At 38.2% G+C, this 26,247-nt stretch overlaps 1 protein-coding gene across 3 annotated transcripts; it reads right to left on the bottom strand.

Moving 5' to 3' along the window:
* Positions 1-945: 945 nt before the first annotated feature.
* On the bottom strand, positions 946-26,247 carry LOC134794876 (protein mesh). 3 transcript variants are annotated; one of them, XM_063766699.1, is made up of 22 exons: positions 25,644-26,247; positions 18,997-19,235; positions 18,366-18,572; positions 17,681-17,839; positions 17,293-17,430; positions 16,675-16,843; positions 12,134-12,391; positions 11,685-12,024; positions 11,294-11,575; positions 10,863-10,995; positions 10,677-10,771; positions 10,300-10,418; positions 9,910-10,061; positions 9,406-9,514; positions 9,158-9,294; positions 8,208-8,337; positions 7,562-7,824; positions 6,270-6,374; positions 5,391-5,499; positions 4,145-5,035; positions 1,955-2,108; positions 946-1,352 (listed from the first exon to the last, which is right to left on the bottom strand). In XM_063766699.1, exons 1-22 carry the CDS (start codon positions 26,008-26,010, stop codon positions 1,028-1,030), a joined length of 4,881 nt encoding a protein of 1,626 aa, XP_063622769.1. In that variant the 5' UTR covers positions 26,011-26,247; the 3' UTR covers positions 946-1,027. The 3 variants fall into 3 exon arrangements, with proteins under 3 accessions (XP_063622769.1, XP_063622766.1, XP_063622768.1); XM_063766696.1 differs by lacking the exon at positions 4,145-5,035; XM_063766698.1 differs by lacking the exon at positions 4,145-5,035 and having other exon boundaries at positions 1,274-1,413.

Genomic DNA, 26,247 nt, shown 5'->3' with positions numbered 1-26,247 from the left:
CTGCAGACTTTTCTTATTTTATGTCGCAGTATACAGTGCGACATGAAATAGTAGAAATTAAATAAAATGGAATTAAACAATTTCCATGCAAAATTGTTCCCATGTTTAAGCATTTTACGTCAAAAATGTGACAGTACGAAGAAAGTGGCGCCCTCATTTATTTTCTACTATTTTATATATCAGAATGAGAGGGAAGAAGACTCCGATATCCGATTTATAAAAATGTCGAAGTAAATGCATATATTATTTATACCTACTCTAGCACAGCCACTTTGGCAAATTTAAAAAATGTAGGCGCGAAGGGTTGATCTCCCATAGATTTCCAATAATAATGGAAAAGGAGAATAAAAAGGATTTTAGGGCTATAATGTTTTTATTAACTCAAACTTTTTTAAAACAAGTAGTTTTGGTAAAGTTTCTAAAGTTTACTTAAAGAAAATATAAAATGGCACACAAAACACTGCAAAAATATTCTGAAAAAAAATTAAAATAAAATCCTTTTTTATCTGTCATGATACTCATGAATAACAACCACTAGGATCGGCAAAGGGATGAAATAAACTTACAATATTTAAATTAAAATGCTATACATAGTTTTAAGATGCCATGGCTAAAGACCTATAAAAATAAAGACTACAAAGAGTTAGGGTGGGATCGTACGACAATTTACTCATAAATATTATCATTCACTCACAGCAGTAGGTAGTCTTACACTAAAATCTATTCAAATTAAACCTAGGTACTTATTATATTAAAGTTATATAAAAATAAGTCAATCGACAAATAAAAACAAAATTGTATATTAAATATGAATTACAAAAATATGTACGTAATTATAGATAAGTAAGTATATTTAATCTTTGAATGCTTATTGTAAGTAAGGTACAACATATATTATTTAAAAATAGAGGACATACCTAATATAATAAAAAAAATAGGATAAATCAAATGATTCGGTCAAAATTAGTTTAATTTTATAAAAGGTAGGTTTAGGTTGCCTTAAAATGTAACTACACACTAAACATTCTTAATTAATCTCTGTTTCCCCAGACCACGGCCTCTCCTGATTTTTAGACTGGCCAGTTTCAGGCAACCGGACCTCAGGGTCCGGCAAACCTACTTCAGTTTCAGGCAGTCCCGATTCATCGTAGGGCTGTGCGCTATAGCCCGCTGGCTGGAAGCTTTGCGCTTGGAACGGTTGAGCCGGATACACGCCGTAGTTGAACGGAGCGTCTTCAACTTTCACTGGTTCCGTCGGCAGAGGGCTGTCTTCTGCAGACTCCTTCTTGTAGGGTATGCTTTCGTCGTCAGAGTTGACTTTGACGGACTCGTCTGGGTCGATGGCTCGGGTCCTGAGGAAAATGGGATGTTAGTGAGGTGCACAGTTAGTTTGACGTTTCTGGTGGTGGTTTTCTATAAACAAAGACAACATATTACCTACGGTAGTCTTTTTATGATAGGTTAGGTATGGTAAGGTCGGGTCGTGAAACACACAAATTCAGCCACATAAAAAAAACAAGACTCCAACCTCGCAGAAATCTTGGCAGTGTACGGCCACGGAATACTTTACGTGAAACTTGGCGGACGACATAGGGTGGTTGGAGTCTACACAAATTGGGTAGGCACTTTACTTTAAGACCATATTTAAACGGATGAATATCACGATATGCCATGTGACGAGAAAGTTAATTATTACGAATGAATGTGGAGGGAGGTGCGAGGAAAGATGGAAGAGATATGGAAGAGATGATATGAAACGAACGCAAGTGAATGATGAGATGACCGGCGACAGGGAGGTATGGAAGAAAAAGACATGCTGCGCCGACCCCAAGTGAATGGGACAAGGGCAAGCGAATGATGATGACTGAAAAGGAAGAATTATGACCTGGGGAAGTTGTCAGAAAACTAACTAATCATTCGGTGCAAGATTTCTCGCCACAAATACCATGCTTACTTGATCATATAATCGATCTCCTCCTTCTCCTCAGCCTTCCTTTTCTTGAGGATGCGCCAGCCGACGCAGATGAGCACGATGACGATGGGCAACATGACGGCGGTGATGATGCCCCAAGTGGCCCCGAGGGTTCGTGAGGAGTACTCCTGGTTGCCTGTGGAAGTTATCCGCGAATGTTAGGTAAGCATCCTTTTTGCTGTTTAAAGGATGACTCACGTTAGACCGGGCCGGAGCTTCCGGAGCTTACTTTTCTATGACATGGCAGGCGATCACGTGATGATTTCCATAGAAAACGATGGACACGACCCGGTCTAACGTGAGACATCCTTAAGGACCCTCTGGATGATGTAATATGGACAATAGGTAGGGCACCTATTACAAATGGCATTCATGTTCGTCCGTTGTTTAGGAAAGTACTTGCATTTTAAGTGTATTTCAAGCTAAATGAGTCTGGGCCCATAACCTAATGAAGCAATATTTCTAGGAAACTTTAATTTTTAAATACGTTCTTTGTTATTAATGACTGAAAAAATAATGGTTTGCAAAAACAAACTTTATCTGGTAACATTTTTGAATACACATGCATGCAAAGCTGAAGTATAAATTTGACCGACTCTGCTGACATTGATCAATATAAGGTAATGATTATCCCCCTTATTCATAAAACTTTACGGGCCTGATTTAGTTAAATTATGTTTTATCCCTTCCTTACAAATACATAAGCAAAAAATGACAGCTAAGGACCAACGATTATTAGCTAATTGAGATTTGTAGCGCGTTTATGAATAAGGGGGTGTCTCTGTATAATCTATACTGGTCCATCAAGTAACCGGTTCCTTTTATCATATTTTGAATAACCTAGTTGGCTTGCATTAATATAATCTGGCTGAAAAAACATGGGTGGACGAATTATCATGCATTGTCGAATGAAACCTATCGAGCTATCTAATCTAGATCGTTTTCGATTTTTTCCGTCTTTGAGAATTGATTTTATAATACAAGATTGCAGGTTTTATAGTTGAAGATTAACTCGTTCTAGGTACTGAATATTGCTAGTAAATTATACCTATTTATTATATGCATGAGCATATTAAATATATTAAAAACAGCCCGCAGTCTGCGCCGGTCCGTCAACGCAAGCTCCTGATGATACTCCTCGGTACGGAGTGAAATATGTCGAGTGTTCTTCGACTTAAAATACGTGAGTAACCATTTTTAATACATTTAATATGCCAGTGTCTCACGAAAGTTTTGTTATTAAAATATATGCATGTACAGTCAGCCAAGAAAGTGGTCTACCACTTTTCGACTCTATTATCTGATTGATAGAGTCGAAAAGTGGTAGACCACTTTCTTGGCTGACTGTACAATCATTTGTTGTTCTCAAATCACTCAAATGTACAGTAGGTACTACAATGGCATCGTGAATATCAGTTTTTTATCACCATTATCACATTGTTTTATCAGCAAAGTAACAAATAAAGGTACTATCCACTCACCTGGTTCATGTGACCTCAATTCCTTTGTGTACAGTAAGATAAGAAAGCAAGTACTGATTCCACTCACAAGGTAAAATAAAACTCATCACATGCCAGAGAAAATTTCTATTCCACAATTTGTGGCAGAATGGGAATCAAGTTCTTGCTTTCTTATATTAAAAAAATGAAAACATGAATCATAATGGTCGTTATTCTACCGTTATTCGGAACAGAAATTTCCTCTTACTGTGACAAACATTTATCGGAAATATGTTTAATACTTTTTCACAAAATACTGTAATAAAATAAAACAAAATAAATATAAAATTAACAGTATAATAGACTCACAACAGACATTCAACAACAATGGGAAACAAAAGATACCTACGACATTTTTTAAATAATACTTAAGTGCGAAAATGCTACGTAAATCGGTGTGCGGTCTTCTTAAAATCGAAGCTAGATCTAAAATCTGTATAATTATTTTAATAATAAAAAGCCCTGTACTCTTACAGAATTGTCATTTTGTTCGGGCAGTGGATGCTAATCTACTACAACTACGAGCCATTAATCTGTAAATATCTTTGGTTAAAAAGACTTTACAAGATCCTAAGTAAGACATAGCTCGTTAGGTACTAAACCATTGTTGAGCGACCACTGAAAGTGGGAACTTCACTTGCGGGTGGATCTATTAAAGTCTCAACTGATTTACCCCTTTTGGGTGGAAGGGTGAAAGTCTTTATTTCGTCTGCTGGAGCACTCTTGGGAGCCTCCGGCAGACCAGTTTTGTTAAAAGTATTCCTTGGACTTGTGTCAGAAGTAGGACTGATCGGTGGGGAATAAATTTCAGAGTAAGTCGGGGAGTAATGCGACGAAATAGGGCTGTACTGCCCTTCGTACTTAGGGGAGTATGGATCTTCTGAACCATCCTTAGTAGAATAGCCAGAGTCACTGGGAAGAGCGTGACGCCCGGTCTGACGAGGTCTGCTAACGTACTCGATGTCTTTTGCAGGACGAGTTAAAGTCGAATCTCGGTTAGACCCCGAATCGGATGGTGAAGTAAGGGATAGCAAGTCTTCCTCAGACAGGTCCCATAGTTTTTCAGGGAACTCCACGTCAGGAGCGTTGGGTAGAGGCTCGTGAGTTCGGTAAGTTTTGTCATAGCCTCTACGCTTTTTGGGTAAAGAGGATTTGTCTGATTTGCCCGAGTCACTTTTACTTGAATCGGTGTAACCTATTCCGGAGCTCTCACCGTCCTGAGGCTCAGGTGGGAGAGGGGCTGCCCTAGTGATATTCGCTGTAGCAAGAGGCTGTTCTTCTGTGGGAGTATCGGGTAATTTTGGTTTGACATCCGAATCGCTTCGGAGCGTGGATGATTTCATGGTATCAGTTAAGTTTCCCATTGAGGCTGATCTGAGATTGAGTCGCGAGGCAGATTTCGAGCGCGGAATATCTTCGAAACGGAATCCCTGTTTGCCTTCGGAGCGCGGTTTGAACCAGCACCAGAACCAGAAGAGGCAAATGAGGAGGCCTAGCGGTAGAATAACGGCTACTATGACGCCCCACGTCAAAAATAGGGCGCGTTGCGAGTACTCCTGGTTACCTGGATATGAGAGAATTTACACTTACTTGATGCCAAATTCTACAAAATCCATAGGTCTTGTACATACCTACATATACGTACGTTGTCTCGTCTTAAATTCTCTTAAATGTAATAATGTAAACATCCCAATAAGTTATTCGCCTTATAATTGTAAGTAATACTCAATGTTAATTTTAGTTAGATTAAGTAGGTGTTTGTTCACTTTTTCTTTAGTGTATGAGATCTATGTGTTTTAGTTTATAATTAGTTAGGCTTGACAAATTAACATTGAAACTACCTTTGTGCGAACTACGTAAGGAGAAACCTACAGTTTCATCCCGCCAAAATGCTAAACAAAAAATGTTCAAAAACTTACGCAAGCATTCGGTGTACCCATAGTCGGGCAAGTTCCATCGGCCGTTCTCCTCACACACACGACGCTTGTCGCCGATCAAAATGAAGTCCTGGTTACACTCGAAGTTGACCTAAACAGGAAAAATAACCATTGTCATACATCATCTTCCTACTTGTGTAATACGGCCGGTACCAGCGGTCGACTCGGCAGATGTGGCCGGCACTGTGTTGGGGCCAATCAAAATGTTATATTTGGAAATAAGTTTTTGTCAAGGCTGTGCTTTTATTAGACAGTCACAAATGAGCAGTTTCCTTCAGCAGAATTTATTTCCGCGACCTCTTGGCTGTGAAATGAACTCGCTGCCGTGGTTTTTGATAGTAATACAGGGTACCTAGTTACCTACTTCAAAAAGAGTTTAGGAAAGCCTCTTAATGCTGGGCCAGTACGACGGTAGCCACACTAGCCACCGAGATGGTATATTAAAAAGGCTGAAGCAAATAAAAATTTCCTAAATTTTTAGATGACATGTTGGTCGGATACTTATGTTGTGTTTGATACGAGTACTTAAACATGTCAGATTGCTTCCTTGACCGTGCCTTCCAGTTTGCTAGGCGATGACTAATTCACTTGCATTGTAAATACCTAGGTGTGTCATAACTCATAAGTCATTGAGGATAACATTTTTCAACAGATGTAAAGGCTGGATGTAATTAACATTTCTCAACTGATGCAAAGGCTAGATTAAGGTGGTGGTACTGGTGCTCGACGCGGTGCCAGTACATGTCATCTTGAAACTTAAGTCATTGTCAATAGAGGTGACAGCAGGGTGCCATCTATTATTGGGCATTAGCATGTCGAGCACTAGTACCACCACCTTAAATATGGACAACTTAAACTCACCCTTGTTCCTGGTGTAAAGAAGAAGTTACTCTTCCTGCCGAATCGAGGAGTCTCTAAGACACCACAGCTGATAACACGACGGTTGTTGGTTTCTTTGATGTTGGTCTGCAAACGAATTAAATTATTTTTATAGGTACTAGTCTCTGCCCGTGGTAGAACGCTGGTGGCCTAGCGGTAAGAGCGTGCGACTTTCAATCTGGAGGTCGTGGGTTCAAACCCCGGCTCGTACCTCGAGTTTTTCGGAACTTATATACGAAATATCATTTCATATTTACCAGTCGCTTTTCGGCGAAGAAAAACATCATGAGGAAACAGGACTAATCCCAATAAGGCCTACTTTACCCTCTGGGTTGGAAGGTCAGATGGCATTCGCTTTCGTATAAACTAGCCTACGCCAATTTTTGGGACTAGTTGCCAGGCTCGCATGAGCCATGACAGAATGCCGGGACAACGCAAGGAAAATGATGACTATTCTCTGCCCGTGACTTTGCTCGTGTGGAACCTCCCTCCTCTACTCGTGTCTGCACTCCATAACTTATTATCACTTATTTAACAAATACACAACTATTTACTAGTAATAAATTGCGAGGACTACCTCAGAATAGTTAGTCACCGCAACAGCCAAGACCACACTGCACTAAAATGACCTGTCCAAGCAGCTATTACCCAGCCTTGGTTGCATGGTGCATCATAATTACGCAAACAATGCACGGCACCAATATAAACGATTAATTGCATGTCTCGCGACTGTGGATAGGAAGTTAATTGACCGTATCTGTCAGCTAATAGTCTTAGCACAGTGGCTCGTTTTTAGCAATCGCCATTTAAATAAAAAAATAGTAGCTTCGGAAATGGTATATTAATGTGAACTTTATTATGATTGGGAAAGGACCGGGCCGGGCTTCCGGCGCTTCGTTTTCTATGGAAAGCACCACGTGTGACCACGTTATTACCGCTCAGCCGTCATAGAAAATGAAATGTCGGACGCCTCGGCCCGGGCACGGCCCGGTCTAGCGTGAGCCATCCTTAAGTTACCAATAGTTGTGTTTGTGCCGAAAAATTTCTTGAGCCAAAGACTCTTTAGTATGTGTTAACTAGTAAAGGTGCTTTAGGTAACTAAAATAAAATGAACATCTTCTGTTTTGTTATCCAAAGAAGCAAACTTAACACTGAATCGAATATGACTTTTGAAAGCCTTGTATCTTGACTGGTAGAGAATGCCTCATGGCATTAAGTTTGCCTTTTGTACACAGTAAAATTATAAATAAATGAATAAATATATATTTACTTACAATAGAGGCCAAATAGTTTTTCGTGAATTCCGCCATGTCCCTATTCAGGGTCATACCGTAGTCGTATCGACATTGGTACGAGTCCTGACAGATCTCTATAGCTCTTGCGACGTCGAACGATCTGTTTGCAGGGAGGAAGTCCGCCGGTTCTTTGATGAAGTTCGGTATGAATTGGTTATCGTTGTAGTAGGCGGCGGTCCGGCCATATTCTCGCGTGAATAGGGCCACTCCTATATCCTTTACTTCTCTGTCTCCTAGTTGCCCTGGTGAGATAAAATATAAGTCAATCACAGCGGGCTAGGTGTTAAAAATGACCCTGACGCGATTTTATTGTTAAGAGAATAAGAGCGTGTCAAAGTAATTTTGAACACCTCGTCCGCTTAGCAACTTCTGCTGCTGACTATACCTATATACACTGTCCTAGAACAGTAAACAGACGCAGAGGAAATATCTGGGGCATCTCATTCCATGCTATAAGTTGTAGAGAAAAGCATGATGCCCACTTAGTTTTTTAATGTCACGTATTTAGTGCCATATGCAATACCCTCTGTGCAAGTAAAGACAGAGTAGCTAGGGCCCGCCCAACTCTGCCTCCCTGCCCCACTGATCCTCTGAGATCTACTTATCATACTTTGTTACGACTTACAGTATTGGGCGAAGTCTCTGTGCGCGGACTGGAAGTTGTTGAGATCCACCGGCGTAATCATTCCGTCCGGTCTCGTGAAATCATCGTTTATATCGAAGGACCAGTTTCCGAATAATCCCCGCGTTTGGTTCTACAACACGAAAATAATTAAAATAATAATCATAAATGTAGACAACTCTGCAAGTATCACAGGTGTTTATACGAGCCTCCGAGAATTACCTTCTATAGAGGAGTTTTTAACACACAATCTCCCTTGTCTAAATAGCCGGTTAATTCCAGTTAATACAATATTACCATGGGATTTCGATGATTCCATATTTCCGTATTAATTTCCAATTTAATCATCTATATATATATATATATATATATATTCAATTTTGTGATTTTATATGAAAAAGTCAGAAAATACATTTTCACCTCTAAATCGGTATTGTTTTTTGCTTAAACTGTCTGTCAGTGTCGTTTTCTAATAGATAAAATTTAAATCTTGAGAGCTCATTGCAATCAATCGTGAAAATGAAATAAAACTTTATTTTCAAGAGATTGGTTAGTATACACATAAATCAGTCGATATCAAAAGTTTATATTTGCATTACAGAACAAGTCGCAATATTTTTTTAATCTCAGATATATAAGGTATTATTATTTGTAGTCAACTATGTAACTTACTTCAGGAACATAGTTTTTTAGGCGGCTAAACTTAAAACTTCTCTATCGTAAAGTTGCTAATTTCACAACATTATTTTCAAAAAATCATATCTCTGTAACTACGCAACCTAGAAGGTTGATCTTTTGTGTTATCGATAGCTTATTTATTGTAGATTACTGGGGTATGCATAACTCCATACCCGCCATAAGGTACCTTTGACCGTGGGACGTCACATATGTATATTTATATTATATGTGATCTTTACAAGTTATTCGAAGGTAAAGTAGATAATTTTGCTTACCACATAAGTCCACGGCAGGTAAACCCTGGCGCTCATAAAGCCCTTATTTTCTATGACCTCAATACCAGCACCAGACGAAAACATGATGACGATCTCTGACTGGTTCAAGATGTACATAGGCTGGTATACCGTTACGCCTGGAACATAAAGAAAACTTGGTTATGTACCGTGTACCATGTAAAAACAAAGCAGTAACGTAAAATTAGACGTGTTTAATAAGGTAACGGACAGAGCTGAAATGTTCTTACCTGGGAAGTATTGGACTCGAAGCGCCGATCGGTCGAAGTAAATACGTTTGTTGTCTGCAAACACGTCCAGTCTGTACCTCCATTGAGAGTGCGTGGGTCGAAGACGAACCTGATAAGTATTAAGTATAAAATAAAATTTAAGAATCTAGAAGGCAGTCGAAAAAATTAGAATAATATTTGCTGATCAAAGCGGATTGTTGTTGATACTTATTTAATTATCTTTGGATTATCAGATATTTGAAAAATGCTCAGTGCGGAAAATCAAACTTATTATTTTTACAATATTCATAGCGGCTGTAAAATCAAAGACCATGAGGCATAAAATAAAAATTGGTTTCTTGTGCTATGGAAGGTCTGTGAATATCGCAAAGAGATAAGCTCCCCAAACGTCACTTATGTAAACTTTGTCTATACTAATAGCAACATTCTTAATTGAGCATCTGTGGACCTTATCTTCCAAATAAGGTTTACTTAATCGTCAGTTAACAATGCAGACTATGGTACCTCAATAGGCACGGAGTTGTTAGAGGCCGCCACGACGGAGGTGAGGTGTGTGGCGTTGACGTGTCCGTAGATGTTGCGCGCCACTTGCTCGAATCGTCCTTGTACGTCCAGCTTGATTTGAGGCTGGTCTACTCTCACTAGCACGTATTCGCCTGTACAAAATAATAGAAGAATTAGACGTTGCGGGTTGCGAATTACAGGCAACAAAAATGATTTTGGTAAGACGCTCTTTGCTTGCAAGTGCGTTTATTCTCACAGAGTAAAAATAAATTTCCGTTAGCCCGGCATCAATAGGTACTTGCTTCTTGAACAGAATGCAATTAAGAAAGCCCTAAAAATAGAAAGAAGAGGAATGCTTTCTTGGACAGTCTCAATAATTAACAAAATTACCTTTTCCATTAAAGGTGTACTGGAGATCGTCGAAAGTAATAATGTGTGGGTCACCGAAAATACCCGCAACTCCGGGGGCCTGGTAGGCCACGCAGTCCTGTGACGGGCGTCGTTCAAACCTGTGTACAAAATCGTTAACAGGTTATTAACCGGTAATAGTAGCAATAGCTAATCTGAAAGTGAAAATACCTGCAGAAAGAGAATTAGAGTAAGAATGAAGAGACAACAGATAAATTTGATTCTCAAAGAACTGGTGTTGAAATGTTTAAAAATATATCAAATAAAGCAGACGTGGTGGGAATAATAGATAATTGCTAAGGATACCTAGATTACCTATATAGTAAGAGAAGAGAGAAGTTAATGAAACATACACTTACCTAAATGTTTCACAGCCAACCGCCTGTTCTTCTTGCCACATGCAACATTGGTAGAATGGAATCATGTCGTGGAACCAATTGGAAAGTGATGGGACCTAGAGACAAAACATTTCTCTAAAATTCTCATCTTCTATAAATTATAATATTAGTTAATTAACAAATGGTATTATATTCTAACGACTTTACCTTGTTAGCTTCGTTGTAAGGAGTGAAGCCGAAATCGTGGGAACGCAAGGGTCTGGATCCCCACATCTGATCGTACGACATCATCAGGAAACCATTCTTGTCGTAACAACATTGTTGACCAGATCCTTCCGCGCTAGAAAAGAAAACAGTTACTTTGAATAAGTAAAATCAATCGTAAATGTTAGCATAATGTTCTTGTTCAGTCTAATCTGTAAGGATCTCAAGCATATCAGAATCCGACGCAACTTTTCTACGCATAGATATTACGCAATCATGCGTTTTAACGTTGTCTACTTTTGTATTTGCTATAAATAAGGATGCATAATTCGTAATCAGCTTATCTGAGAATTCCTGAGATTACGATTAGGTAACCGTTGATCCTAAAATGTACTTTCCAATAAATAGACTACCTTAATTCATAATAATCTTACCTAGGACCACCACTCCTGACACAGTGTATGGCGCCCCAATGATATCTACAAGTGGGATTAGTATCCTTGTCGCAAGCGAGATCAGGCATGAATCTGCCCTTGTCCAGCAAAGCGTGTTCCAAAGTGCAGGGACAGACTGGGACTTGGGAGGCGAAGTTCTTAAGGAAACGGTCGGTTCTGAGCCAGTTGTTGCACATGGTTTGGGACCAGCGCTGTCCGTGGAGTCTCTCCCATTGAGGGGCGAAGTACCAGCCAAGCGGTATCGGTCGACTCCATAGAACCCTGGGTAGATAATTGTGAAATAAATGATCATAATATATCTTAAACAGATTCATCTTTATGTCTAAGAAAAGTTAAGCATTCTGTGTGATAATTAGGTATAGGTACTTACGGAGAAACAGAAACGCTCTTGTAAACTTCCGGAGTGGTTAAATTGATCTGCAAGAAACCAAATTGCATATCCTGGTGCATGAAATTTTCCCTGGTCCTAAAGTTCTGAGGATTGATAACGTATTCTCCTGTATTCGAAACGCCAGTCTCTATCATGTCAATGAACTCCAATTGAGGTCGGATGGTGACCTCCTTATAGCCCCACAATCCGATCTGCAGTTGCACGTTTAGGTTAGAAGTCAAATTAAACCGATCCCAAGTGATTTTAATTTCTGACGGATAGCGTTCATGGATAGAATTGTCGGTGAAGAAAATCTTTTCTGTCGCTGTTGCTGGAGTTTCTGTAATAAAAACATAGGAAATCATTCCGACTCTAAATAAAGGCGATACAAATAAAATTGAAAATTGAAATATTTTAAACAGTCTAAAATAGTTACACGAATTCCTTACCTACGAAGTATTTTCCCTTCCACTTATAAGGCTCGTTATTGATCGCAATCTCAAATCTCGCGTAGCCGTTATGCCAGAAACGCGGCTGTACACATATAGCCCTATTTCTATCGACCACGGCACCGATGACGGCTTCCGTGTCAAATCGGCAGGTAATTCTGTCGTCAGGGTTGAAACAGGGGCCGGTGATGTTGACAATGGTGCCTCCCAACATGTTGCCGCTCTCTGGAGCGAACATTAGGGGAAGATTGGCTCCGTCTGTAAAAAACAATCTCATTAGTTACGGTTAGTTAGAAACCCGAGATAGATGAGTAAGATGGACTCCGCTGTGGCTCGGAAGGTATGTTTTTTATTCTTTGCAAATAAATTATATAGTTTCTTTATTTTACCATATTTTACTTAATATTTTAGATCTGCCCGAATTTATGAAACTGAATAAGTAGGTTCTGAAATATGAATGTGAATATATAGTAGTATACCCTATAATGGACACGGAACCAGTAATGGGACAAAAAAACACAATTCCTCTAAAATAAGTATATAAAAGTAGTTTATAAACACTGAATATACTTTTATCATAAATAAGAGTCCTAGAGCTGATTATGTTTGATTTTTTATTCAATTCGGTTATTTTTTAAGAAATGTGCGTCAACCCAAAAGTTGTCGTGCCACTGAAAAAAAATATCACTAAAAATTCTTAACAACTTCGCTAAGAGAGGTGAGTTAATTTATTAAATTTTAATTAATTAATACTTGATGAAAACTAGAATGTGTTTTGTTAATTGCATTTACCTTGAGATAAGGTATACAACACACTATGTTGTGACTCCACAGATGTAAAAAAATAGTGGTATTTGGCCCAATCCCATTATAGGAGCTGTAAAACTGCATACCTCCTATGATGGGACAATTGACATAATGATGCTTGCCATGCCATAATTTCATGTTTTAAACAATACAGAAGTAAAATGTAGTTACGAAATATGTCAACCAGGAGGTATTCTCGGACTTAGGATAAATTAATATCGTTTTTCCAAACTTTTATTTAACTTGCCTTGTTAGTTAGTGTGGGTCAAATCTTTGTAGCTGAATTTGACCCACTTTTCGATTTCCGATTCAGTTGAAATTTTGTGTAAGTACGTAATTAAGTATGCAAATCGGATGATAATTAGTGTCCGACCGAAGGTTCGGTTTCGGTTTCGGTTTCGGCCAGTTTCGGCCAAAAAATCATGTTTCGGCTGTAGTTTCGGTTTCGGCCAAAAAACGGCCGAACCTTTCGGCCGGGCCGAAACTTACGAAATGGTACTTCGGACAAAGACCAAAAGTTGGGGAATAAGTAGGACATCAATATTAATACGTACATATACTGATTCATGTACAGGTACATAAATTAATTGGTTTCTTATAAAACAGAATTCCACTAATAAGAGCGCCACTGGACGGTAGACGCAGTCTTAAGAGGCTGTCAATACCTATAACGCGCACACTGTATAATTGTATCGGAGTGAATGAGATAGCACTGTCGCATCTGGGCCCTGGGCAAGAGAATAATAAGAAAACTCATCATCTTCCTCGCGTAATCCCGGAATTTTTGCCGAACCGTGGCAATGGGAATGGGAGCCTGGGGTCCAATAGACAACTAATCCCAAGAATTGGTGTAGGCACTAGTTTTTACGAAAGCGACTGCCATCAGACTGACCCAGAGAGTAAACTAGGCCTTATCGGGACTAATCCGGCTGCCTCACGATGTTTTTCCTTCACCGAAAAGTAAGTAAGTAAGTAAGTAAAAGTAAGTAAAAATTTATTTGTGGAACACAGGTACAGTTAAGGTCTTATATATAAAATAATAAATAGAGCTCTGTGTTTTGCCTATTGGCGTACAAATATTAAACTTAAAAATAATGGTGACTCATTACGAGTATGTTTACCATAAATTATTACATTTAAACAATAGCTATGTCTATTAGTAATATTACGGCAATAAACATTGAGAATAGAATATTATATTGTTTAACTTCCAAATAAAATAATAAAATTTCTGAAATCACACAATTACAATCAAAAACTAAATAACTTAAAACTACTATTATACAGGGTGTTTACTAAAATAGACAAGTTATAATTGTTTCAGGTGTCTGCAAGAAATTCACTTACTGAGTAATAGCATTTGTTAATTAAGTATGTTTTTAGTTGTATTTTAAACTGGTCAGGTTTCAGGCACTTTATATAGTTTGGGATTTTATTGAAAATTTTTGGAGCCATACCTAGTATACTCTTACCTAAGAAAGCTGTGTTGTGTTGATTATTGCAGATGTTGTTAAGATATTGTACACGTAGAGGAAGCTTGCGTTGTTGAGATATCAATTTGAATAGGTGTGAATTGTTTTTTATAAAATTTGCTAGTTCATATATGTATAGTGCTGGAAACGTTAGGATTTTAAAAGATCTAAAGAATGGAACACAGCTATCCCTCATATTGATTCCACAAATGGCCCGTACGCATCTTTTTTGGGCTTTGAAAACACTTTCTCTATTGACTGAGTTCCCCCAAAAAATAACACCATATCGTAATATAGAGGCTACAAGGCCATGATATGCAGTTATTAGTGCATTATTATCGACTACTTTTGCAAGTTTTTGTAGTGCAAATGCTGATTTGTTTATTTTTTTACATATATATTCTATATGGTTTTTCCATGTGAGTTGATCATCAATCATAAGCCCTAAAAATTTGCCCTAAATAGTAATATATCAAATTCTGCATACAGCATGTTCTACAGCAGCATGTGTACAGGGAAATAAGTTTTCGTTTTTAATTTCAATCTTCAGGCGTTGGCCGAGTATCAGCTCGGCCCGAGTCGAACGATGTCTTTTTCGCTCTTATTCACTCAGTTATTCAGTCATTTTCCTATCTACCTCTAATGGCAAATTTTAAGCGAGGCTAAAGGCTACGCTCAACTTGTGCCGCAAAGTTGATTTTCTCAATGGTTAATATTTTGCGAGGCTAAACAGCTGACTATTGATTAAAACGAAGAAAAAACCCTTTTTAAGTGTCCCCAGTACAGTTTTTCATACGAATGCTCGACCTTAGCCTCACTTACCTCAATTTACCATTGGTTTATGTTCCACATATGTCCTCTACTTCAGCTTAGCCTTTGGCCTCGCTGCACCATGCTCGGCCTGCGGTCTCGCTTTTTAATACAATGGACATTAGTTGGAGTCTGTGCTCAAATACTTATCCTGAAGCCTGAAGCACGGTTTTGACTTCGCATAAAAGTTCGCCTCACTGGGCCACTTTGGACTTTTAGGCCCAGGTGAAGATCGGTACTCGGCCTTGCGATATTGTTAACAAAAAATTTCACGCTCGCTGCGCCCGCGTTTTTGGTTGGTTTTTTGGTTGACCCTGTATCTACCTACATGTTAGCTTGACTGGTGAATGAATAGAGTTAGACCAAGAAAATTCTGCAATGATTTTGATAGCATACGCAGTGCAACTAGTGCAAATGTTATTTATACGTCATAATTTCATAGAAGTTTTGTCGTTTAAAATACTTGCTAACTTGCACTGCGTGTGTTATCAAAATAGTTGCAGAATTATCTTGGTCTAACTCTAGTAATTTTCTTAAAAAACTGCTTAAGTAACATCAATCTCAAGGGCATTGGATGTTGACAGCCCATTGACAGCCCCATAATATAGTGCGTAAAAGCGGTTTTATGTCATTTTTTCAACGATTTTAACAAGTCTACAAAAGTTTCGGTTTCGGTTTCGGTTTCGGCCGAAACTAGAGCCAAAGCCGAACATTCGGTTTCGGTTTCGGTTTCGGCAAAAAAACATGTTTCGGTCGGACACTAATGATAATGCAATATTATGATAACATGGACTTGATCTGATGGAGACAGGAGGTGGCCATGGGAACTTTATCGCAATAAACCCTAACTAATTGTGTTTGGATATATTAGAATTGTCTCGATAAATCTAATACAATAATAATTGGCTGTGGAAAGAAAAATACATTCAGCGATAAAAGCTTATACCAAAAATTGTTTTTTTTGCCATAACTTATTCCCCATTTCAATATTTTATACTGATAGAGCAATGTCCATTATAGGGGGCCCATTACTGGATCCACGTCCATTACCGGGGGCCCATCACTGGAGCTTTGGTGTCCATGACTGGAGAAAAAAAGCATAGTTTTAATTTGTTAATTATGTGGAAACTCATTGCAGTATCTTTGATACAACACACCTAAAACATGACAGACGGATAGGACTTTCATCTTTTAACACGCTAAGCGGAAGACCATTTACATGTACAAGGGAAATATCATAAATACTCCAAATTTCCTCTTAAATGTCCCATGACTGGTGCTGTTACTATAACTATAATTAAATATTTAACCCCTTGCCGCCCCTCTGGGCGGGCTTGGGGTACAAAAAGGGCTCTATCACGGTTTTCTTCCGATCCCACGATGGGTCCACAGTAGGTATTATTTTAAATGTTATCTGAGAATCGCCTAAAATAATTCGTAAAATGGGTTTACCTATATCTTTGTTGCACGTCCCCATAAGTATTTTTTCGTCTATCCTAAATATGTGTCGACCCGGAAAGCCGTTGGCCCAGCCTCGTCCAGTGAGATCTCTCAGCACTGAAGCCTGGGAGTACGGTTTGTATTCGTAGCTCTGGGTTCCGTTTCCGGCGTTGAATCCAATCTGAAATGATATCAAGATATTGAGTAAGTACCTATGTATTTATTTTACGGTCGGTTTTTTATGGTCCAGAGTAGACATTCATTGACAGATGACTAGTTCCACCATTTAATAATGGTACTTACCTTGTTTTGCATGCAGCACAACATAAACAATATGTCTATCTCGATTCCTATCGGCTTGCCTAATTTTCAGACATCTAGAGTCTGTGTGGAAAGAGAAGAGTCGTGGAATGTAAGGGAGCCTATACATTCTACGACTCTTCTCTTTCCGCACAGACTATAAGCACTTTTACTACAGTTCATGAAAAATAGGAAAACCAAATACCTCCGTCTTGTCTACGAATTTGATTTGACGCGCCGCCTTGGTGCCTATGTATATATAGTAAGATAAACTTTTCCTTCCCCTGTAATTTTTTTAGTAAGATGTAAAATTTCATAACATGGACTTACATAAGCAGGAACACCGCCCTCTCCGTTCGTGGTATCACCACCAGCCTCGGTGTGCGAGCTCCAGTTGATCTCCAAGTAGTTGAAGATGGCGTAGGTGAAAACTTCGTCGGTCGCGAGAACCATTTGGAATGTGTTTGTCTAAATAATTATAAAGAAAAATCGTAAAAATACGATGTAAAACACATATTTATAATAAAGAAGCATATAAATAAAATATTCACGAATTTGTCCGACTTGAGCAGGTACGCAATATACAAAAATTCCATTCAGTATCGTGATACGACACAACTGATGTGGAGGGTAAATTTATTTATTCACGGTACAAGAGCGACCAATGGAAAAAAAGAGCCATAGACTCAGTGGTAGACCTTTAAAGGCTGAAACTAACCATGAACAATGAGTTGTCGATACCGCCGGCGAAGGACATGTTCTTCCAGGTGATGGTGATCGCGTGCTTGGGGTAGAAGGTCTCGGAGCCGATGACGCCTTCGCGCACGTCCCACGTTATGCGCTCGCGCATCTCCACGCCTAGCTGGTCTGTGCGGGTCTGTAAAACAATGATCCGTGAGAGGATAACCTAAATAATCGTTGAGTTTTGGTATAAGGTGGGGAAATGGTTTCAAAGGGGGATGACGCAGATGGCGATCGCTACAATCGTTTAAAAAACTGTCATTAAGTAGGTAAATATGCCAAATCAAAACAAACATAGACTACCTAAGACTACAAACTTTTTTGGGTTTCTAACAGTTTGAACCATTTATAATCTGTGGGTTTTTAAATGGTTTTCAATTCAACCTCAATGCAAAGGCCTCGAAATGTTGCGCACCTTGCCGGTAATTATAATAATTGAATTTTAAATAAATGAGATAGGAAGAAGAAGAGATGGGTTCAAATGCACCAAAAGTCCCCAAAAGACACCAAGCCTACATAAAAGGAACATAAGACTTTGATACCTACTTGATTAATAGATTTAGAATTACCAATTGGTTTTAAAATTGTAATTGTTGTAACGACCGTACCAGATAGCGAATGTTAGTTGTAGCTAGTAGGAAGCGACTCCACATCAAATCTACCTGCAAGTCCCTATCCATCCTGAAGTAGACACCAGGGCGTCTTGGATCCGGCTCCTCAGGCCTCATGCTGCCGATCCGGCACTTGCTGAAGAAGATGCCGATGAACGAGGGGTCGTTGATCTGTGGCCAGTCTCGAACGGGGAAGGAGAGGGGGTACGTGTAGTGGTCCGGGGGGTCGCTGAACTGGATGTAGCCGTTCATGGATATCTGTGAAGACACGGTTAGTTATACACGGTTGTTTTCTTTGCTGTATTGTATCTAGTCTCGAATATTTTAGACTTTTGGGTCAATCAACCAGTATATCCAAAGCAGCAGACGTACATATTAGAAAGAAATATTAAGTGGACTGGATCATTTCAAATTAGGTCTCTAACATTTGTGTTACTAGTTTACTTGAATTTAATCTAATAAACAAGTTACAAGTTTAAAATACTGTTACCCGAAAACGGTTTTATAAAATCAATATTTTTCATTTTAAAAGATGCTTTAACAAGCATAGATACTCGTAAATATATATAGATAGTTAGAGAGGACAAAACTGTATCCACTAGATATTGTTTTGGAAATATTATGTTAACTGACTCGGAAATTAGAATGAAACACAAACACAAAGATCTTATTCACAGCTCACCCGCGTATAATTAAATCTAAATCCGAAGAACGGCAGTTGGAAGTTGAAATTCTTATGAATCTGCGGCGTGGAAGTATGAATGTCCCTCTGGTAATCCCCCAGATTCTCGCTGCCGCCCTGGTCGTAGAACCAGTAGAGGAAGTTGCCCCGGATCTGCAGGAGACGCGCGTTGGTGATGACGTACGGCTGCCCATTGTTCTGGTAGCTGGTCGCCGGGAGAACGCGTCCGTCGATGTGGGCTGAAAGTGAAATAATAAATGATGAAGAATAGGAAGTATAGGTACCTAATTAAAAAAGTGGGTGTTTATTTTTTTTATTTGAGCTTTGAGGGTCTGAAAAGAAAAGCGTCTCCCAATGCTGCTAAATTTTGAAAAAAATTGAATAAGTAGTTTGACGTTTTTGATGGGATCGGCGTTTTAAAGTTGAAAAAAAAAACCTAGGAAAAACATCAGCGCTATTTTTGTAAAGGCCATAGTCGGTTTTCCATAGTAAGTTGGCCCTTAAACCAATTTGATTCGGGTTTTTTTTGTGAGTACCTCTTATGGTGAAGGATATTTTTGCTGAGTATCAACATCCTACTAGTGACAGTTTTTGACTTATGATTTTTTAATTTTTTTATCTTTAATGTATTGTTTATCGGGATGTATTCAAGCGATTTGCTTAATTTTTTTTAAATAGTATTCTTTACTTAGGTATGCATCTATACTCAAAAAACGAATACCAGTTGTCATATAAAAAAAAGAAAAAAAAAAGTAAAAAAAAATAAAACATTTTTTTACGTCGTGGTGAAGTAGTGACACCTCTAATTTTTTTTTCTAGTTGTAGGCCAGACATTGGCCTACTACTTGCCTAAATATCAAAATTTTCCAAATGGTACTTCCTGTCAAAAATTAGCATTGTGTGTGGAAAGTTCTGTACTCAGTCGGTGTTTTTCAATGTAGTATACAAACTCTTCGATTACGTTTCTTATCAGGTTGTCGTATTTAAGAGTAAAATGCTAATGACAACTTAATGTTTGTATACTACATTGAAAAACACAAACTGAGTACAGAACTGGGTACTCACAAAAAAAACCCGAATCAAATTGGTTTAAGGGCCAACTTACTATGGAAAACCGACTATAGCCTTTCTCAATCGTGTTTGTTGATAATGTTCTGTGAATATAAATATTTAATGTTTTCAATAAGATACGTGCAGTTAATGACTACTCTATAGGTATAGGTACTATTAGGTATCAAAAATTACAATAATATTATGTTGCTAGTAATAGTTATCAACAACTCATAAATATACGTTGTTTTTTGTAGATGTATCGTAGACATACTTAAATTAAAACTGAGAGCTTAATAGATAACAACCGACCTCTGTATGACTTGGCAAAGAACTAGCAGTTGCTTATGTTGTTGAGAAAATTACCTATCCAGAAACTGCTAGAAGGAACTAATTAACTAAAAACTATTGTGGCTCAGCGATCCAAAGAAAATCTTGGTCTCCGAAACGAGAGCGTGCCACCTGTCCCGATCCTGCGCAACTTCCTGCCAGTTACTGACGCGACGCAGATCCGCCGTCACACTGTCTTCACACTGCCGATTTTTTTAGTTGTTAGAAAATTGCTTTTATTCTGAATTCTGATAGGTAAGTAGGTACTTAAGAATTGACGTCTGAAGATTTGGAACCAAGGCTGTGAATTCTGTGGGAAATAGTTGCAGTTAAATTTAAATGCTGCTAATAAACGTAAATGCCCATCATATTTATTGATTCTCCTTTTACAGCGAAGCTTTGTATCGACTTCAGCTTACAACTCTCGCTATCACTCGATAACGATATCTAATCGCTGACAGGTTGAACGTTCCTAGTATGGATGATGTCAGCCTACCCCGCAGCACCTCTTTGTTTGCATTTAACGTGTTATTGTCTCAATGAAAAACGATAACAGTTACAAAACCGGTTAATAAGTTAGCTTATTTTTAACGGATCACTAATTTTAGTAAAATGTGACACCTAAATATCACTCTTTGCCACTAAAAATAGAAACACTGGGGACCATCTGGGTCAATTTTCAAACTGGCATTTTTTGCTGTCCCACGGCTAAAACCCGAAGTCCATAGGACTAAAAGACTGGGTATGTATATATTTTCATTCAATGTATTATAATCTTAAAAAAAAATGTAAAACTGTAGCTTAAATATTATTTGTTTCTGACAAAATTGCATTTAAAGTTCCAAAAACGGCGAAATTTGCCGTTTTTCGCGTGTCCCAGTGGCGGCATAGCCCAATTAAAAAAATCATAACTTTGGATGTACGCAACGTATTATTAATAACTTAGTATTTTTATAAAGAGCATTTTCTAGAGAATTGATTAATCCTTTCGATAAATTAATGCGTTCTTTAATAAAACAAGGGAAGCCTTTTTATCGTTGTCCCGGGCGGCATTTGTTTTGTTAAGACTTAAAGATACCCCCCAAAATCTTCTTTGTCTATTGAATAACGGTTAGATTAAAATTATGACGCAATAGTGCAGTTAGTTGGGCATCGATTGAGATCGAGTGTGGACGCGGAAACTGTTTAATTTATATATAACCAGGTAAGAATCTCTTTCGATATATTTTGGTACGACTACAATGACATTTGTATGGACGCTTAATATGTTGGTACACAGTCGAATTAAAAATGTGTATTTTATAATAATTGTTACAAATATAGTGTTAAAATATATAGTAAAATAAATAACCGAATCGGTTGTATTGTGTAGGAAATTTCGCAAAAAAATATTATTGACGACATTTGTATGGCGACATTTATACGGCTATTTTGACCGCACAAATGTCGATAGTGGCATACAAATGTCGACATAGTGCCATACAAATGTCGGAAAGGTGCCATCCAAATGTCGCTAGGGTCTTAAAAATGCCACAAAAATAGAAAATAGTGCCATAAAAAATTAGATACTGCCATACAATGTCGAAAAACTGCCATATACATGTCAAAAGTGCCTTACAAATGGCTAAGTAGTGCCATACAAATGTCAATCTTTAAACGTCCATATCTAACTAACTATAAAAAGTAGAGTGGTGCCTCATACAGTATATTTTTTGTTGTTATGAACCTCTCCTGAAACTATGATTATAAATGAGATTTTCCAAAAATAAAAAATTGCCATACAAATGTCGAAAAAACACCCTCTTCAAAAATTGACCCATTTTATGACTAAATCTGTAAATGATACATTCGAATTAAGTAAATACGTAGGTAATCATCCGTAACATCGCATCAAAACCCGGGCTCCAATATAATTTCACCCTCCAAGTGACCTGTACTACACTTTCCCTCCACCGATGAACATCTGCCAGGTGCTGTGATAAAGTTACTTCAGTTAAGTTCAAATTAGTACAGTCAACTAATTAGACTTTACTGAACTTTAGAGGAGATAACATCTAATTATTAGCGTTAAGTGTCAATGTCAAGTTCAAGCTTTAAAATTAGGTCACATGTGATATGATTAGTCTTTCCAACGTGCGCTGTCGGTCTATAAGCTGTAGTTGCCTGTCGCCTGCTGTATAGTTCGTTTTTTTTAGCATTAGAAAAAGACTACGCGATCTTGACGTGTCTTCTAATTGAAAAACGCTTTTTAAAAATCAGTAACTATTACTTATGAAAGCAAAAGAATGTAAATAATCGTATATGATTCATAATTGTTACGTATTTGCCGTGACTTATTTTTCAAAAGTGTTCTTCAATTAAAAGACACGTCAAGATTGTTTACCTTTTTTGTAATGCTAAAAAAAACGAACTTAGTCTCCTCCATGAAGTCATTTTGAGCCTAATTAAGCTTGTAAGTATACAGTCTTTTTAATCTGGACTGGAGTAAAAATTTTGAGCAACCATTTTTTAGGGTTCCGTACCCAAAGGGTAAAACGGGACCCTATTACTAAGACTTCGCTGTCCGTCCGTCCGTCCGTCCGTCCGTCCGTCTGTCTGTCACCAGGCTGTATCTCACGAACCGTGATAGCTAGACAGTTGAAATTTTCACAGATGATGTATTTCTGTTGCCGCTATAACAACAAATACTAAAAACAGAATAAAATAAAGATTTAAATGGGGCTCCCATACAACAAACGTGATTTTTGACCAAAGTTAAGCAACGTCGGGAGTGGTCAGTACTTGGATGGGTGACCGTTTTTTTTTTTGCTTTTTTTTTTCGTTTTTTTTTGCATTATGGTACGGAACCCTTCGTGCGCGAGTCCGACTCGCACTTGCCCGGTTTTTTTTAATGGTGGTGCCAAATTGGTAGCTTAATAAGTAAAAAAAAAATACCACCGGTGGTAACGGTAGAAAGAGAAATATAATAGAGTAAACACGGATCAGAAGTTATGAATGACCTGTATCTTACAATCTTGTTTGCTCAGTGATTTCACAATTAAGTAGGTATTTGTGCAGGCTGTGACTCAATCGGTGGCACGCAACCGTTTGATTATGATAAGGGTGAATAATGTGGTATTCCGGGAAAACCACTTCAGCCCATCGATTTTATTTATAAGGGTTATTGTAACTGCATATAAAAATAGTTTTATTCGGTTTAGCACATAAATACACGAAACATAAAAGGCTGAATCTCCCATTAAGTAAATAAAAAGATACTTGTGTCGGGAGACACCGCGCACTCTTCCATTAGACCTCCATTAATTACCTACTTAATTAAATTTTTACACTATTAAACTGACTTTTTACAATGGAGCCAAATCTGCTGTTCCATAGAAAACATTGACATTATGTTTCGCCGAAATGTATAAATGACAACTTTTACAAAATGCTCTTAGTATCATAATATTCATAATGTTTAATTCTCTGTTCGTATTCTCTTCTCAGTCGAAGAACAAGAGGGATTATGAAATCCAGTGTGTGTTTATTTTTGGTCAGCTCGAGTTGTTCAAAATAATCTCAGTCCTCCAAATCCAAGACGGGCTTTACAAGCGGGAAGTCAAACCAAGAAACAAGTCATTTTGGGCTTAGAATAAATTTAAAAGTGGAGTGGTGGTCCAGATGCCGTGAGTTCAAGTCTAACCCAAGACAGTAATTTTTCCACTTTTAAATTTATTCTACGCTTAATAGCATCGTTCGCAGATGTTTCTGCTTGTTAAAATTTTTAAATAAGTCATTTTGGGACTTTGAGGTTATTTTGTTTTGGAACTTTAACGGAGATCTGTTCCCTTCCTAACAACAATTTTAGATCCTAATTCATACGATCATAAAAAGAGACCGCTTATTACAGGTTACAACAGTTTAGAAAACAGCCCACTGTTCTCCATGTGGCTTACGCATACCATAAGCTTAGTGCCCCTGCAATCCCACGAACGCATTTGTTAATTAATTACTCGATGGAATACTTACATCATATTATATGACTTTCAGTTATTAGGCTGGAAGCGCTGGTGGCTTTCAATGACTTTGTGACTTTCAATCCGGAGGTCGCGGGTTTATACCCCGGCTCGTACCAATGAGTTTTTCGGAACTTATGTACGATACTTGCCAGTTGCTTTTCGATGAAGGAAAACATCGTGAGGAAACTGTACCAACCCAATAAGGCCTAGTTTGCCCTCTGGGTTGGAAGGTCAGATGGCAGTCGCTTTCGTAAAAACTAGTGCCTACGTCAATTCTTGGGATTTGTTGTCAAGCGGACCCCAGGCTCCCATGAGCCGTGGCAAAATGCCGGGATAACGCGAGGAAGAAGAAGACTTTCAGTTATTTCAGGATGGTTGTATGAAACCAGATGGCGCCTAATTTCCACCTCATGTAACGAGTGAAGCCTCGAATGACCCACTTTTCTGCGACGTAAGCCCTAAACCAACACGATGAAATCATTCCACATTTTAACGCCTACAAATTTTGAAACCGCATTTTGTTTATCTCCCTGATAAAGGGTCTTATCTTTTAATTGGTAACATTGTTTGCTATAAGCTTGCCAAATATAGTGGGTACTGAAACTCAATGAAAAGTGAGTAACGCAGGACTCTTCGATTCGCCGGTTTATAGGCGCTAGGTGCGGCCCTTATCGAAGATTAGAAATGATAAATTGTGCGACGACAATGAGGTTTCATTAAGTTTTGTTCGGTAAAATTAACACTTTGGTCTTTGAAGCCCTAAAGTAAATTCGAAACATTAAAAATTAAAAACTTGCGAAGATGATTTGCAAGATTGCGAAGATGTGATGCAGTAGGGCTCGCAGAAGAATTTTCCACTTATTGCGATCTTGAGCGAGCGGCTACTTCCAGCTCTTTCCAGCCCAGAACAATTGAGCCAGCCTCCTTCTCAAAGAATGATAATATAATGTAAAGCTAACTTACTTACTTTGATTTTAAATTACCTACTAAAAGTTAAGCAGGCGAGTAAAGCATGCATTTTATTTAGTTACAAAGGATAACGTAATCTCAGTGCATCAACAGAGAGGCTCTATTTATGTGTTTAATGATCTGACGCATCATCTGAATCATCACCATTAAGTATGAGTCATAGCCTATGTTAACGATCAAATAATTATCATCCTTATACGTGCACTATTAAGAGAATGTTACGAGCTTCATGGTTTATTACCATTTTACTCTTTTATTATTGTTTCATATGAGAAAGGACAATAATACATAGATACTTACCATATTCGTTGTTAGTGGCCAAAGTAGTAGTGGGATTCAAAAGTTGCCTCTGGCTCTGCTCATTGGCAGGATCATCACCAACATTTACAGCTTCTAAATCAACTGGGCCTTCACTCAGACCATCCTGCAGCTGATATTTCCCACTCCTGACTTCTAAAGGCGCGCTCGGTAGAATCTCTACAGGCGCTACGCTTTCAACATCATCGGGCCTCGGACTAGTAGCTTCACTGGTTATAACAACTTCACTTTTTACTTCTGGTACTACTTCCTCTATAGTCCTTTCATTTTCATTAACTATAACATCCTCCTGTCCTATTACACTGGCACTTAGCAAAAGTACAAAAAACGCTAACCTTGCGTTAACCATTTTAACTTCACTTGTTTTCTCAATCACATTATATGTGTGTTCACTTATCTTATTGATTTTAGCGACAACAGGTGCCTGGGTATTGTGGTCGGCGACTGGAGTGCTGGTTCTGTGTGTGCTCGTTGATACCGCCTTATCTTGTGGAGATATGATAAGATAGTAAATAGGAACGTTAGGTGTGCCAAATTCTTTGTCCTAATCCACACCTTGTTTAGTAGTACGTTTTATTATATTATA

This window comes from Cydia splendana, chromosome 11 (genome assembly GCF_910591565.1).
Source record: "Cydia splendana chromosome 11, ilCydSple1.2, whole genome shotgun sequence".
NCBI classification, from domain to species: domain Eukaryota; kingdom Metazoa; phylum Arthropoda; class Insecta; order Lepidoptera; family Tortricidae; genus Cydia; species Cydia splendana.
Note: the sequence above shows the minus strand (reverse complement) of the source record. Positions and strands in the feature narration are given on the sequence as shown.

Bases quoted from the DNA above. Each gene is read 5' to 3' on its own strand.
- LOC134794876 (XM_063766699.1), bottom strand. From the start codon at position 26,010: ATGGTTAACGCAAGGTTAGCGTTTTTTGTACTTTTGCTAAGTGCCAGT. The intron at 12,025-12,133 runs GTAAGGAATTCG...TTTTTATTACAG, and splicing joins GAAGGGAAAATACTTCGTAG to AAACTCCAGCAACAGCGACA. The intron at 5,036-5,390 runs GTAAGTTTTTGA...TCTCATATCCAG, and splicing joins TGGGTACACCGAATGCTTGC to GTAACCAGGAGTACTCGCAA.